This window comes from Arvicanthis niloticus, chromosome 21, assembly GCF_011762505.2.
Source record: "Arvicanthis niloticus isolate mArvNil1 chromosome 21, mArvNil1.pat.X, whole genome shotgun sequence".
NCBI lineage: Eukaryota > Metazoa > Chordata > Mammalia > Rodentia > Muridae > Arvicanthis > Arvicanthis niloticus.
The window spans coordinates 19,619,449-19,635,870 of NC_047678.1; the positions used below are offsets into that span (position 1 = coordinate 19,619,449).

General features: G+C 40.8%; 1 protein-coding gene and 1 pseudogene across 9 annotated transcripts in view; one reads left to right on the plus strand and one right to left on the minus strand.

The window, feature by feature from the left end:
• Positions 1–16,422, plus strand: part of Cep70 (centrosomal protein 70) — a 47,325-nt gene that overhangs the window by 3,315 nt on the left and 27,588 nt on the right. For 2 of the 9 annotated variants that reach the window (XM_034484629.2, XM_076917753.1), the window contains exons 3-6: positions 7,858–7,980; positions 11,016–11,106; positions 11,292–11,415; positions 12,479–12,659. In XM_034484629.2, coding sequence (XP_034340520.1) covers positions 7,858–7,980; positions 11,016–11,106; positions 11,292–11,415; positions 12,479–12,659 — 519 coding nt within the window. Of the gene's footprint in view, positions 1–7,855; positions 7,981–11,015; positions 11,107–11,291; positions 11,416–12,362; positions 12,411–12,478; positions 12,660–16,422 lie in introns of those variants that run through there. The other 7 variants (XM_076917756.1, XM_076917755.1, XM_076917758.1 and 4 more) reach the window with 7 other exon arrangements.
• On the minus strand, positions 9,598–10,342 carry LOC117693602 (dnaJ homolog subfamily C member 8 pseudogene; annotated as a pseudogene).

Here is a 16,422-nt window from a genome sequence, read left to right on the forward strand (position 1 = left end):
AGGCTGTGAGCTCTTTTGCTTTTATAGAAATCTTGGATAGGCAAGTAGCACTTCCCTTGGTGTTGAAGCCTGGACCCGAAGCCCTCGGGACGGACGCCAACACTGAGCAGAGCTGCTACAGTTAGGCTCTGGAGCGTTGGCTCTTTAACTGTGATCTTGAACTCTCCCAGCTCCTGGGACTGGCAGCCCTCCTGGCCTCAGCACCTGCCTTCCGTTCCTCATAAACCCTCAACTTTGACACATTGGCTTTTATAGTACATCACTCTCTTGTGGTTTTAGCATCTTGCTCTTTCTGCTCTGGGTTGTTCTCTGGAATGCTTCAGCTGCTTCTAGAGTGATAGTTCTTTGTATCACGCTCCTGGCTTTCAGTGGCATGAGAGGAGTCTTTTCGTTCTTCACTTATTCCTGTTGTCTTAGCTCTTGGTAGTGTTCAGAAATGTTTTGGCTGTCTCTGCCAGGGCTAGAAGTTTGGGGATTTTTGTCTCATCTTTGTGCAACCAGTTTAATGATGTCTACAAGTAGGCAAGAGATCGTTTGGGAGAAGACTTTATTGAGCCTAATATTGCAACATGGGGCTTTGGGAGAGAAGCCTCCTGACCAGCCTGGAAAATGGTGGAAAGTGGTTTGCTTATGCAGCTAACAGAGGGGCCTGGCTTGTTTGGGTAAGGACTGTAATTTTATTAGTTGTGATGGTTAGTGTTGTTAACTTGACACATCTAGAATCACCTGGGAGAGACTGGCTTTTGGCATGTCTGTGGGGAACTATCCAAATTATGTTGAGGTGGGAAGAGCAAGAGTTGGATGTTACACTCCCTGGATAGGATGCTGCACCATGTAAGTGGAGACGGGAGCTAGCTGAGTAGCATCTTTGCATCCAGTCCTAGATTCTGATTACAGATTCAATGGAACCAGCTGCTTTAAGCTTCTGCTGCCTTTGGCTTCCTGCCATAATGGATTATACCTTGAACTGTGGGTTAAAATAATCCCTCTTTCAAGTTGGTTGTTTGAGAAAGGGTCTCACTGTGTACCCTTAGCTGCCCTGGAACTTGCTAAGTAACAAATAACAGGCTAACCTCAAACTCAAAGAGATCTGCCGGCTCCTGTCTCCCAGATGTTGGGATTAAATGTATGCACCATCACATCATTGATAAATTGCTTTTAAAAACATATCACAGATGTCACACACCTTTAATCCCAGGACTCAGGAGGCAAAAGCAGGCAAGGGTTACAAAGGTTACATAGCAGATAGTTGAGACTCTGTCTCAAAAATCACAAAACCAAAATTTAAAAAGCAATTAGATAAAAATACATTTACTTGTGTATTGTATGTTTGCACCAATAGGCGTGTGCTGCTGCACATGAGGAGTTCAGAGGATGACTTGTTTGGACTAGTTGGTTCTTTTCTTCTACCTTCTGTGTGCTGGGTTCATGGACTTGGCCTCAAGTGGCTTAATTCATTGAACCATTTTGTCAGCCTTCAAGTTGGTTTTGTCAAAGTATTTTATCACAGCAACAGGGAAAGAAACTAAGAGACAATTATACCCACAGTTGCATGGTGTCTAGTTCCATTGATCACAACCTTATGTATGTACCAACCATCTTCCTCGACTGGGAACCGTTCATGAACATATGTTGTGCCAACCACAGCCCCTTTGCAGCCTCTGGGGAGCCGCTCCCGCTTCCCTTCTGAGTGAGAATAGCTGCAAGGTGATCAGAATCAGCCAGAGTTGGTCACACTTCCCTTGCCTGGAGCACAGTCTCAGATGCCTTCTGAAGCTGCTGTGATTCAGAAAGGCCACCTCACTCACGGGTTGAAGCTGTGACAGCATTGGTAATTGTAGTGTTGTCATGGTCTTTGCAACTGGAACAGTTCTTCAGAGTGATTATGGAATATTCCCAATAGCATAACTGTCCTGAAGACAGCTCAGGTGGTCATTAAAGCAGTTGATCCAATAGAAGTAACTCCTTAACACAAGGCAGCTAGGCATAAAAATTAATTCCAGCTTCCCAAATGCTGGGATTAAAGGCATGCACCACCATTGCCCTGGCCAACTTTTCTTCTTGCTTCTTTTCTTTTCACTTCTTTTCTTTTCTCTCTGTTTTTTTTTTTTTTTAAAGAATTATTTTATGTGTATCAGTGCTCTGTCTGCATGGACATCAGTATGTCAGAAGAGGGCATCAGATCTCTCTATAGATGGTTGTGAGCCATCATGTGGTTACTGGGAATTGAACTCAGGACCTCTGGAAGAGCAGTCAGTGCTCTTAACTCTGAGCCATCTCTCCAGCCCTTTTTTCTTTTCTCTGCTTTTCTTTTGTTTTTTTTTCTTCCTCTCTTCCTCCTTTCTTTCCTTCCTTCCTCCCTTCCTTTTTTCTTTCTTTTTCTTCTTTTTTTCTTCCTTTTTTTCTTCTTCTTTTTCTTACAGATAGAGTCTTCTGTAGTCCCTGCTGGCCTTGAACTCAATATGTAGCTGAGGATGACTTTGAACTTCTGATCTTCCTGCTTCTGCCTTGTATGCTAGGTTTCCAGGCATGCATCTATACACTTAATATGGGAAAATCAGGCTAGACCTTGATTTTATTTATTTACGGATTTCACAATGATGAGTTGAATTTTTACCAGTCAATTATTTTGCAATACTATGGATCCATCCAGAGTCTTGCACATTCTAGGCAAGCACTGTGCCTCTGAGCTACATTCCAAGCCCTGGTTCTTGATCTTCTGAAGACATTGGGTTTTCTTTTATTAAAAAAAAAAAAAAAGATATTATGATAAATGCAGACATATTTGCTGGGTTTTAGTTGATTACAGTGATCATCATTGTTAAAACTCAGATTGTCTTATTTTGACTAGTGGGAATCCATCTACTCAGTAAGTCTTTTTTGAGATGGTTTTTCTGTGTATCCCTGGCTGTCCTGGAATTCACTCTGTAGACTATGCTGGCCTTCAACTCAGAGACTTGCCAGTTTCTGCCTCCCAACTGCTGGGATTAATGGTGTGCACCACCACTGCTGGCTTTTTTTTTTTTTTTTTTTTTTTTTTTTTTTTTTTTTTTAAATACAGAGTTTGCCTATGTAGTCTAGAATTCACTAGGTAGATCAGGCTGACCTCAAACTCACAGAGATCCACCTACCTCTGCTTCTTGTTTCCTGGCTTCTGTGGTTAAAGGTGTGTGCTACCATCACAGGCAAGATTTATTTTGTTTTGTTTTTTAAAATTTATTTATTTTATCGTATGTGCATTGATGTTTGAGGGTGTCAGATTCCCCAGAACTGGAGTTGCAGATAGTTGTGAACTGCCATGTGGTTGCTGGGAATTGAACTCAAGACCTCTGGAAGAGCAGTCAATGCTCTTAACCACTGAGCCATCTCTCCAGCCTATTTGTTTTATTTTTGTATCTATGTGTGTGTACATAGAATTGTGTGTGTCAGGGGAGACCAGAAAAGGATATTGTATCTCCTTAAGCTGGAGTTACAGGCAGCTGTGTGCTATGAGATGAGGTTTCTGGGATCTGAATTTTGGGTCCTTTGGAAGAGCAACAAATAATCTTAGCCACCGAGCTAGCTCTGTAGGCCAAATGTTGTATTCCTTGGAGGTGGAGTCACAGGCAGCTGTGAGCTGGCTAACAAGGGTGCTGTGAGCCAAACTCAGGTCCTCTGGAAGAGCAAGTGCTTTTGTCTGCTGAGCCATGTCTCCAGCCTCAGCAATATAGTTCTTAAGTGAGCACATTGGGGAATGGGCCAAACCCACATGGATATCTGTAAGATCCTGAATAAAATCAGCAAGGTTCCTTCAACTTTGGAGTTCTCCAGTTCTCTTTTTCTGATTATGTTTTTGCATTGAAATTACTAACATCTGTCACCATTTGTGATGGTTAATATTGTCAACTCAACAGGAACTAGAATTGCTTAGGAGACAAGCCTTTGGGTATAGTGTGAGGAGTTACCTCTATTAGATTTGCTATGGTTTATGATTTAGAAAGGCCTCCAAAATATGCTACATTTCCATGGGCTGGGATCCTGAACTAAATAACAGGAGAAAGCCAGCAAGCAGAGCAGGAGTTTGTGTTGTTCAGTTTCCTGTCTCAAGCCCCTGCTGCTGAGGTCACTGGTTTGTACCCTTGAACTGTGAGCTGAAGTCAACCTTTTCATCCTGACGTTTCATTTGTCAGCTGTTTCCTCATAGTAATAAGGCAAGGAACTAATATGTCATTTGTCACCTAATTGTTTAGACTTGGCTCTCCCCTACCCCTTGTATTTGTGTATGTGTGTGTGTAGATTGAACTCAGGCTTCAGGGATGTTAAGCAAGCACTCTACCACTGACTACTCCATCCACAAAGAAAAATCTTTTAAATAAATTTTAAGTCACAGTGTACTCAATTCTCAGGTGTCATTGACAATATTTGCACCTCTCTACTTGATTCCCTTCATGAGGAAATAAACCAGCATAAAGTAAATTACTCAATACCTCTCTACTTGATTCCCTTCATGAGGAAATAAACCAGCATAAAGTAAATTACTCAATTCTGAGGAGGCTAAAGCAGGATTCCAGCATAAGGCTAGCATGGGATATATAGTGGATATCTGTCTTAAAGAAAAATGATTAAACATTGAACATTGTGTCAGACATAGTTGCTTTTATTATATATGCTTAATAATTAATGCGTCACAAGTCTCTTTGTGGATTATTTTTGTTTTCTTTGTGTCTTTTTATGCAGCTTTTTCTTTTTGTTCTTTTTTTTTCTTTGATATTTATCTTCGGTAACTCATTATATAGCTGTCCTGGTTGGTTGCTTTGAGTTTGTTTGTTTGATTGCTTGCTTAGTTTTTTTGTCAACTTGACAAAAGTTAGAGTAACCTGAGAAGAGGAAACTGTAGTTGAGAAAATGCCTCCTTAAAATTGGCCCGTCGCCGTCGGCAGGCCTGTAGGGCATGTTCTTAATTAATGATTGATGAGGGAGAGCCCAGCCCGTTATGGGTGGTGCCAACCCTGTGGTCCTGGGCTGTATAAGCAAGTAAGTTGAGCAAGCCCGAACGAGCAGGCACTCTTCCGTGGCTTGCACTTCAGTTCCTGTCCTGACTTCTCCAATGATGGACTGTGTGGCTATATGATGACATAAATCCTTTCCTCTGCCAGTTGGTTTTGGTCAAGGTGTTTTATCACAGCAATAGAAACCTTTGCTAAGCCCAGGGAGACCCCAAACTTGTGGTGATCCTCCTGCCTCAGTCTTCTGAGTGCTGGGATTACAGCTCTGAGCCTACAGAGCTTTTGGATCTTACTCCTTGTATGCTTTGGTTGTCTTGGACAGTTTGCTAGATGAGGTGAAACATTTTTTTTTTTAATGTTAGCAATTCTAGGCCATCAGAGAGGATCTCATCTGCTTCTTCCCAGTGCTTGGAAGTACTATGTATTCAGTATATCTTGAGCGACTGAACAGTCTAGAAGAGGGAAGCCAGAGTGTAGGTTAATGGAGAGCCTCTTCTTGTCTACACTTACCCTGAGAGTTAGCTCCTCTAAGGCACGAGTTTTAGTTGGAGTGGCTTTTGTATTTTGTATTCATTTTCTCAGCTCTTGAGTTTTATTAAATGTCGATAGAAGAGAAGTAGTTTTTTGCCTTTATCTTATTATAATCTTTTTATTTTAGACTGGTTCTTGTTACCCAGAGCTGCCCTTGACCTTGCTATGTAGCTAATCCTGGACTCTAGTTCTCCTGCCTGTACCTCCTGAGTGCTGGGATTATAGACATTTCCCATGCTACACTCTACTTGTGCAGTGCTAAGGACACAGCCCAGGGCTTTGTCTGTGCTAGGGCGAGGAGTGTGTGTTTTGATATGAACAAGGCCTGTTGAGGATTTGGAGACCAATTGGCCCATGGGAAATAGGCAGCCATGCTAACCTGATGCTGTAGGTTGGGCTGAAGTTTTCCTCAGGAGTCACAATGTTTTGGAAAGATTGGTCAGTTGGATGGGACAGTGACTAGCAACTGGGGCTTTCTCCTGTATCCTTACAGCCTGAGACTGCTTACCTAGAGCTAAGCCTTCCCCTGTGCTGTACCTAATATGTGCTCCAAGGCTCCAGGTTGTAGTGGTGGCGCTAGAGAACCCCTGCAGATTCCAGCCACATTGCATGCAGAGCTCTGTGTCTGTCCTTTATTTCTTCATCACCCTACCCAGGTTTCCAAGACTCAAGCCCTGAAGGTCAAGGACGGGCTAGCTACACTTCTAGCCCACTTCTTTTCAATGACAGATTTCTCAGCAGATCTACGACGTCTGGTTTATATACTATCTGGGAACCTGGAACAATTCTTTCTGGTATCGACAGTATCACTACCTTCTCCCTCCCTGATGTGTGGTTGATTTGCTGCTCCTTGTAATTGCTGCTCCTGCTCAGGGATCCTTCCTGACTTAGTCCACACTCACTTCACATGTTCCTGCTAGCTAGGGAGTTCGTTTTAAGTAATTTTCAGATTCTGTGATGCTAATGAATATGATTTTTTTTTTTTTGCCCCTGGAAAGTTTTATCTACATATCAAGGAATTCTTTCCCCCCAGAATAGTAGTCTTATATTGCAAATAGACTGACTATAAACATTTTTTTTTTTTTTTTTTTTTTTTTTTGTGGGCCAAACAGAAATTCTTGTTCCTGGCTTCTGATATACTTAGAAATCAAGACTCTATAACAAAGTTTTGGGTGTCTGTCCTTGTAGTCCAGTGAACTGATCAACTTGTTAGAAACTGTGGACTAGACAAAGTCCTTTTAGATTTTTCAATAGAAGTTTCTTAATGTTAACAGTTCAGTAGCCTCACAATCTTTTCAAAATATCTTGGACTAGGCATGTTGGCACATACCTGTAAATTCTAGCACCTAGAGGCAGAGGCAGGTGATCTCTGAGTTCAAGGCCAGCCTGGTCTACATAATAAATTCTAGACAGCCAGGGCAACATGCAGAGACCCCGTGATTCATTCGTGTGTGTGTGTGTGTGTGTGTGTGTGTGTGTGTGTGTATCTGTATATGTACATATACATATTCTTTTAAATAGCTATTTCTCTGATTCTTTAAATGAATGTTGTATTCCAGAGAACAGTATAAGATAGGATTTATTCAAATAAATATTGTACAGGCATACTATCTAGGAAGTAAGTATTTACATAAGGGTAGCCTTATTTTCCCTATAGGGATAGTGGAAGTAGATTTATTTTTGTTTTTCATTTTTTTTTTTTTTTTTTTTTTTGAGACAAGGTTTCTCTGTGTAGCCCTGGCTGTCCTGGAACTTGCTCTGTAGATCAGGCTGGCTTCAAACTCACAGAGATCTGCCTGCCTCTGCCTCCCAAGTGCTGGGATCAAAGATGTGTACCACCACTGCCCAGCTGATTAGTATATTCTTTTAAATATATATTTTTGGGGACAAAATATTAAAAGACATTTTAAATACAGATTTGGTTTGTTTTGACCAGGCAGGCCTTGAAGTCAGATCCACCTGCTTCTGCTTCCTAAATGCTGGGATTGAAGGTGTGGCACCAGCCCGTCTTAATAGAGATTGTAAGCATGAGGGCTAAGGAGGAAAGAGGCGCTCACCAAGAAAGTAAGCCATGCCTGAAAACATGGGTGTTGGTTTGTCTCAGCAAGTGTAAGCCTATGTAACAATTTTCTTTGTGTCCAAGAATGACTCTGCAGTTCTGTTCCTCCTGCCGACACCTCTTGAGGCCTTGGAGTATAGGCGAGCACCACCACACTAGTTTTATCAGACTAGAGAATGAACCCGGCACTGTCATCCATAAGATAAACAAGCGTTCTGCCGACTGAGCTACAGCCCTGGGCCTCTTGTAACTTCTGTTGCACCTTTTTCTCTTTTCATCCAGGGAACTCAAATACTTTTATTGCCGAGCTCTACTTCAGATTCTACAAAAGAACCACTGTCTCCAGTAGCTTCTAAAGCCCAGAATTCTAGCCTTTTATCAAACAGACTCATGATTGAAAAACAGGTAAACTCAAAATATTTTAGGTCACTATTTTTCAAAGTACGTTCAAAAGACTGCTAGGTGTGCAAATATGAAAATGTGTCTTTAAGAAGATTGTTTGGGGCTAGAGAGATGGCCCAGTGGTTAAGAGCACTGACTGCTCTTCCAGAGGTCCTGAGTTCAATTCCCAGCAACCACATGGTGGCTCACAGCCATCTGTAATGAGATCTTCTGGTGTGTCTGAAGACAGCTACAGTGTACTCACACACATAAAATAAATCTTAAAAAAAAAAAAAGAAGAAGATTGTTTGGTGGGACTGGAGAGATGGCCCAGTGGTTAAGAGAGTATGCTGGTTTCCTAGAGAACCTGAGCTTCGTCCCAGCACCTCCATCATGCAGCTCCCAGTCACTGGTAGCTCCAGCTCCAGGGAATCCAACACTCTTTCTGGCCTCTGCAGGCACCTACACTCATTCAAACATAGTGTTCTCTCCCCCTTACCCCCAACTTCACCCTATCCCTGGAACACACACACACAAGAACATGTAATTTAAAATCCTGTTTTAAAAGATTGGTTAAATAACTGAAAAATTCCAGAATAAGGACTGTCATATTTTTATTGTTTCTGATTATGTGTGTGTCGAGGGGAGGTATGCGTATGGTTCTTATAGAGACTGGAGGCATTGAATTCCCTCTGAAGCTGGAATTTCAGGCAGTTCTGGGCCTACATGAGTCCTGATACAGAACTTGGGTCCACTTTAAGAGCAGAGGAGTAATGCTCTTAACCCTGAGCTATTTCTTCAGGTCTCTATTTTCAGTATCTGTAAAAAAAAAAAAAAAAAAAAATTGCCGTATTCTTTTCCTTAAGGCACAAGATAATGCCTGGAAGATAGCTCAATGAGTAAGGTTGTGTAAACATGAGACCTGCGTTTAAGTCCCCTGACCCTGCAGTGTGGTCATGGTTATTTCTATAGTGCTATTAGGGATGGTAGGTGGGCAGATTGGTATAGATATAGGAGGATTGCCAGAGTTTGCTCTACACCAGCCTAGTTCAAGGTTTAGTCAGAACACTATAGTAGAAAGTGACAGACCAAGATATTTAATGCCCCCCCAACTGGCTGTCACATATGTACACATTCATGTTCATACAATATACAAGAGGCATCAGAAAACAGCATGTATTATTTGTTCATATGAATTGTGTGACCATAAGCAAAAGCCTTTTGTTTTTTGATAAGTTTGGTGGACAGAAATCCTTTGACATATTCACACAATGATTTTGGCTTTTAGGACATCAGTGATAAATTTTAGTTGTTTATCCACCAAAGTAGTCAAGCTGTGCGACCAGAAACCTTAGGAATAAGTGAGAGAAAAGTTGTGTATAAGAAAATTGAAGAGGGGAAATATAATGATAAAGAAAGATGTCTGGCTATGAACCATGCTAGGAAACTAGCAGTGTAACTTATTCCAATTTTTCAGTTTTAAAAAATACATGTATGTTTGTGTGCCAACATATATGTATGTGCAGGAGCCTGTAGCGGTAAGGCCAGAAGAGGCGTCGGATCTCTTGGAACCCCAATTACAGAGGGTTATGAGCATATTTTTCTATGCTGGTGGAAATGGGAGAAAGAATGAGCCCTCACTCAGTTCTGTCGTTGGGACCCAGCTGGCCACTCATGCTCTGTTTTGACCTTGAGTGGCCTTAGGACGGTCTGACTCTTCATTTTTTCTCCTTTGGTGTTTGCTTGCAGATTTCATTCACTATCTACTTGACCATCTTGACTTTTCTCATTGACTTTTCCTTGAGTTTCAGTCCCCACTTTGTCACTTCCTCCATGTGTGTCTGTGGCTTCTTTCTCTCTTTTAATGTGCAGCTGAGCAAACCATTTCATGATTTTTTGTATAGTGCTTGTTTGAACAGTTCAGGATCATTCTCTACATCTGTAAGCTTTCCTTCTTTTAATCCCCTGTCCCTTAACAATGTGGGGTTTTTTTCTGCCTGAATTACATCCGGAGCCCACTTCTATTCCTGATATAGGAGCAACTTGTAAGCTTTGTCCACAGCTTCAAAAGCCTCTTGTGCTCAAACAACACTGTCTTGATTTTTGTCAGGACACACCAATATCACACAGCTGCGGAAACCTCACCTTTATTTCTTTATCTGTCACTTCAGGAGTAGCTGAACAATCTCAAATGGGTTCACATTCAAGAGGAACCTGGACAGTTTAATCTTTCAGTCTGATTTTTGGATGTAGAACCTAATCTCTCTTCTACTTGTTTAACCTCTCTGTTGAAGGTCATAAAAGCAGCTGCCCAGAGCCTGCCCCTTTAGAAGCTGCCATTTCCCCAGTCAGGCCTCACACAGCCCTTGATGTCTTTTTTCATCATTGTTAAAGGGATACTTGTTCAGAGTGCCTAGTTTCCGTTTTCAGTTGTGTCCTCTGAGTATTGGTGGATCTTACTTAATTAGACTTATCTGTTTCACTGAAATTGCAAGTTGTTTTTGTTTTAATTTTCCATTAAGGCCTACATGTAAATATTTTGTATAATGCAATAATTTACTCATTTGCATATTTCTTTTCTGTTGTTAATTTTATTAAAAACATCTATTTTACTTTTAATTTAATACATACAGTTTCATATTAAATCCAGGCATGACACACACATCTTTCATTCTAGCACTTGGGAAGCAGAGGTAGTCACATCTCTTTAATTTCAAGGCTTGAGTCCAGCCAGGGCTACATAGTGAGACCCTATCTGGAGAAAAAAAAATTATAAAACATTTTGAGTGCTGGAGAGGTGGCTTGATGGTCTTCAGAAGAACACAGTAGCTATGTCATGTGGCTCAGAACCACCTCAAACTCAAGGGCTGACACGCGCGCTCGGGTTTTGCGGGTGCCTGAACTTAATGTGCTCCGCCTACATGAGACACACAAACTCGCACATCTAACATTCAAAAGTCTTTTGGAGAAAAGGTTCTTTTCTCAAAACATAGGAAATCACATAGAAGGTTTTCCTCAACATCTTAAAGTGATTCCTTTTTTCTCTGCTGTGCTTGTAGCAGGAGGAAGCAGAATGGGAAAGCATCAATGGGCTGTTGATGGCGCATGGCTTCAGACCTCTGTGCCTAGTCAAAGGAGCCGATCTCAGAGGTAATACATCCTGCTGATCTGTTAGGTACAAAACATAGTTTTCTTTAAGAAGTTTTTTTTAATCTTAAAATGGTTTCACCTTCCCTTTGATTTTACCATCTCATTCATATATATGTATGTAACTGTGTGTGTCTGTATAGACACACACACACATATATATACACATACAATTCTTTACAATGCAGATTTCATTGTTTTTGACAAACAATCATCACAAAGAATGAGGCAGATTTTGAAAACGTTGATGGAAGAAACAAAACGTCATCAGAGCATGATACGGGAGCTCATAGAAACAAATCAGCAGCTTAAGTAAGAAAGTGGGGAGTGCCCTGGGATTGTTTGCATGCGTTCTAAACATAGCTTTCTGAAGAGCATCCTGAAATGCCATTATACTTAGATATTTTTTATGTCTTATGTATATGAGTGTTTCTGTTAGCATGCATGTAAGTGTACCATGTGGGTGCCTGAACCCTCAGTGTTCAGAAGAGGGTATAAGATCCTCTGGAACTGGAGTTATGAATGATTGTGAACCCCTGTATGCACGCTGGTAACTGAATTTGGGTCCTCTGGAAGAGTAGCCATGCTCTTAACCACTGAAACATCTCTTCAGCCCCCTAAAATTTCATTTGTATTAAATGTAAAATATAACAATGTTTTTGTAGATAAATGTGCAAACATTGAGTAGATGAAGGTAGCGTTTAGCACTGGTGTGTAATGGCACCCTCTGTTTCTTCTGTCACTCTCTCCTGTAACACTTCGCACTGGTGTGTAATGGTACCCTCTGTTTCTTCTGTCATTCTCTCCTGTAACACTTAGCACTGGTGTGTAATGGCACCCTCTGTTTCTTCTGTCATTCTCTCCTGTAACACTTAGCACTGGTGTGTAATGGCACCCTCTGTTTCTTCTGTCATTCTCTCCTGTAACACTTTGCACTGGTGTGTAATGGCACCCTCTGTTTCTTCTGTCATTCTCTCCTGTAACACTTTGCACTGGTGTGTAATGGCACCCTCTGTTTCTTCTGTCATTCTCTCCTGTAACACTTTGCACTGGTGTGTAATGGCACCCTCTGTTTCTTCTGTCACTCTCTCCTGTAACACTTAGCACTGGTGTGTAATGGCACCCTCTGTTTCTTCTGTCACTCTCTCCTATAAGGTGGACGAGATTGGATATGTCAGAGGCTGCAGACCTGTCAGAAGATAGAAGTGTTGGGGCTGGGCTGCAGTTCAGTGCTAACTATGCTAATTTTTGATTCTCAGCACCAAAACAAAATAAGAAATATTAAGAGCATGAAGACATTTTGGAAAGTAAGCTATTATATGCATGATCTGGTTTATTTTTAACATTGAGGGAAGGAATTGTGTCTGTTAATTAGAAGTGAACTTCACCTAGAACAGAACCGAGCGACACACCAGGAACAGCGAGCCAATGACCTGCAGCAGATTATGGACAGTGTGAAATCCAAAATTGGTGAATTGGAAGATGAATCCCTAAACAGGGTTTGCCAGCAACAAAATAGAATGAAAGACCTTCAAAAGGAATATAAAATGTTACAGGTATTGTATTGAATTATATATTTATAATTGTTATTTGATGGTTAGTTTTGAAACAGTTCATCATAGTCCCAGGTAATTTCTATGTTGTATGTCTGTGGCAAAGAGGTCAAGGAAATCCAGATGCTTTGCAGTATGTGGATAGATTGTTAGAAGAAAACAGTTAACATTGGCATAGGCCAGTCATGTTAATAGGTGATCTTTTCTATTTAGTACCCTATTTTGAGATTCATCTATGTAGCTACATGTTGTAGTTTCATGAGTATCCCTAAAAGATTCATGTATATGTCTATGTGCATGTATGCCGTGAATGTATGGGTGCCTTTATATGTCTATGTGAATGTATGCTGTGAATGTATGGGCGCCTTTGGAGGCCAGTAGAGGGTATTAGGTCTCCTGGAACTGGAGTTACAGAAGCTTGTGAGCTGATGGTTATGGATGCTGGAAACTGAATTCAGGTCCTCTAGAAGAACAGGAAGTGCCCTTAAACCACTGAGCCTTTCAGTATCTCATCCTGCACCTACATAGCTCATTGTACCTGCACAGGGGTTTTCCTGCACTTGTCAATCTAAGTCTTACTTTATAGCAACCATAGCACCAAGTTTAGAGCCATTGTGTCCTGTATATAGGTAACAGTGCCTGAAATATATCTCATATTGCCCTGTAATGAGCTCAGATTTCACTGTAAATGCCTCATAATACTCTATGTATATCTCATAATGAATATTATTGAAGTCAGTTGTCTGCAAAGAAATTCTAGTACAATGTATATATAAAAATGTCATAATACCCAGAATATAACTCTTGCCCTGCATTGAGCATATATTGCCCTATACACAGCTCACAGTACCTTCATATAGCCCATAATGCTTTGGAGTTTATGGTGTCCTATGTAGATCTTATAGTGCACCTGTATGTGGGGACATTTTCTTAATTAGTGATTGATGTGAGAGGCCCCAGCGTATGGTGGGTGAGGCTACCTCTGAGCTGGGAGTCCTGAGTAAGAAACCAGGCTGAGCCAGCTATGGAAGCAAGCTAGTAAGCAACTCTTCTTCATGACCTCCGCATCAGCTCATGCCTCCAGATTCCTTTCCTGACTTCCCTCAGTGATCTATTATGATGTGGAAATATAAGTCAAATAAACCCTTTCCTCTCCATTTTGTTTTTGGTCATCATGTTTCATCACAGTAGTAAGCCTAAGGGAACAGAGCTTATTGGAAACCTGCATAGACTTTACAATTCTCATATTGGAGCTTAATATATAAATACACCTATATAATAAAGTGCATGGTGTTACATAGAACCTGTAGTGCACCTCTGTTGAGTATATTGTGTGTCACAGGTTGAGCTCATTTCAACTGCATGACGTTCAGAGTATACCTTTGTTAGTGTCCATACTACCATATTTAGAGATCCTAGGCTATGTAGAGAGCTCCTGGAATTCTCTTATGGAGAGCTTCCAGTTCAGACTTCATCTCATACATAAAGAATTTGTAATTTTTTTTTGTCGCCCATAAAGACGATTATAGATCTCATAGTCCTTTGTATGGAGCTAAGACAGCCTTGTTGAGTCTCACAGTGCCTTGTGTATTTCCTACAGTGAACTTGTATTGAGCTCATTGCCATGGTAGTGATCTGTGTAGAATTTAGTACATCTCCACTGAGTTTATATCACACAGGAATAAAGTTCATAATGTATCTGTTTAGACTTTATAATCCCAAGTACACGTCATACAGTGCACATATGCACTCACCTCTCCCTTAGTGTGTGTGTGTCTGATTTGTGTTGACCTTATAATATATCTATATAACTCATAATGTCCTTTATAAACTCATAGTACACCTCTAAATGGTTCAAGATGCTCTTGGTTAAAGGGCATATGATATCTGCAAGCTCATAGTATCCTTGATGGACCCCAAGTGCCCTGTACAGAGCTCTTAGTGCCTAGTATAGAACTAGTGTCCTGAATAGAGTTCACAGTGCACGTGATTTAGAGCTTATCTGAAGTCTGTAGATCACACTACACCTTTATATAAGTTCTGTATAGATATCACAGTCTCCTCTGTATATCTCCTAATGCACTTATATGCGGCACACAGTCCTGGCAGGATCTCATATTGCATGTATGTTCATCTCATAGGACACTTTATAGATGTCATAAATGCCTCCTTAATAAAAGTTATGATGTCTTATATGTAGATTACAGTTCCATGCATACTTGGTATGCTGCCCTGTTTAGAGCTCACAGTGTCCTTCTTACAGAGCTCATAATGTCTCATGTGGAGTCATAATGCTCATGAGTAGAGATGGATTTCTACCTGTTAAACACTCATAGTGGAAAGTTATTGATTTCATAATGTCCTATTAGAGGCCATAGTTTGCCCTGTCCAGCAAGGCGGTCAGAGGAGATCACCTGAAAGAGAGAATGGTGGAACAGGTGAATGCAAAGAATGACGGCTTGTCTATAGGCTGATCAAACCGTGATTTTAATTTTTTCACACAGGGATTATATACACATAGAAACAGGATGTGGGGAAGGGGATGACACAGGAGCGCATGTGTTCTCAGGGGGAGTACAGATATCTTCCAGAACAGGGTATCAGCTGGGTGAAGAAGCAGGGAACAAGTCACTATGACTTTGTCTATGATTCACTTGTTTCTTATCTAAGCTGGTACTTTCCACCAAGGTTACCTATCCACAAGGTCTATGACTACTAGTTCTTGTCCAGGCTGGTAAATTTCCACCAAGACTGCCTGTCTATAGCTATCTGTTCTAGGGTCATTGTTTTCCCACAGAGACCAAGACTTTGAGTTAGCAGGCATATATGGCTGACTTAGGCCTTCAGTGTATAAGCAAGGCTGCTCCTGACAAAAGTTCCCATTATGGATCTTAGTACCCTATATAGAGGTTTTAGTGGCCTGTATAGATACCATATTTCTCTTTATATGGTTATATTGCCTTGTACCATGTACAATAAAGCCCTGTGAGCAGACCATGATGAATTTTGTACAGCGCATAGATTACCTGGATTGTTAGCTTCTGGGGATTTTTCTGCCTCTGTTCCCATTTTGCCATACATATGGTAGAAATATAGATGGGTGCTACTGTGTCTGGTTTTATGTGGGTTTGGAGACTCAAAATGCAGGTCCTCCTGCTTTCTTGGTAAGTACTTTAACCACTGAGTCCTCAGCCATGTACTGAAAAATGAAACACTGAAAAAAAATTGAAGACACTAGATGATAAAAGTCTTCCTGTTCACAGTTTATGGATTGGCAGAATTAGAGAGTGGTTTTATTACCAAAAGCAATTTCTATAATAACTTTCAAAATTCAAATGACAGTCTTCACAGAAATGGGGTAAACAACACAATATGAATAAGGTAACACAAAAGGCCCTTGACAGTGAAAGCAATTCTGATTACAGGTAACAGTGCTGGAGATGCTACAATTCTGGTTTCAAGTCATAACCACAAAACTATAGTAACAAAAACAGTTTGGTGAGATGGCTAGAGAGATGGCTCAGCAGTCTTCCAGAGGTCCTGAGTTTAATTCCTAGCAACTACATGGTGACTCACAACCATCTGTAATGGGATCTGATGCCCTCTTCTGGTGTGTCTGAAGACAGCTACAGTGTACTCATATACATAAAATAAATCTTTAGAAAAAAAACAGTTTGGTACTGCTGGTATAAAATGTGTGTATCTGTGAAATAGAATACACAGAATTAAATATTTACAGCCAATTGAATTTTGGGCAAAGATGCCA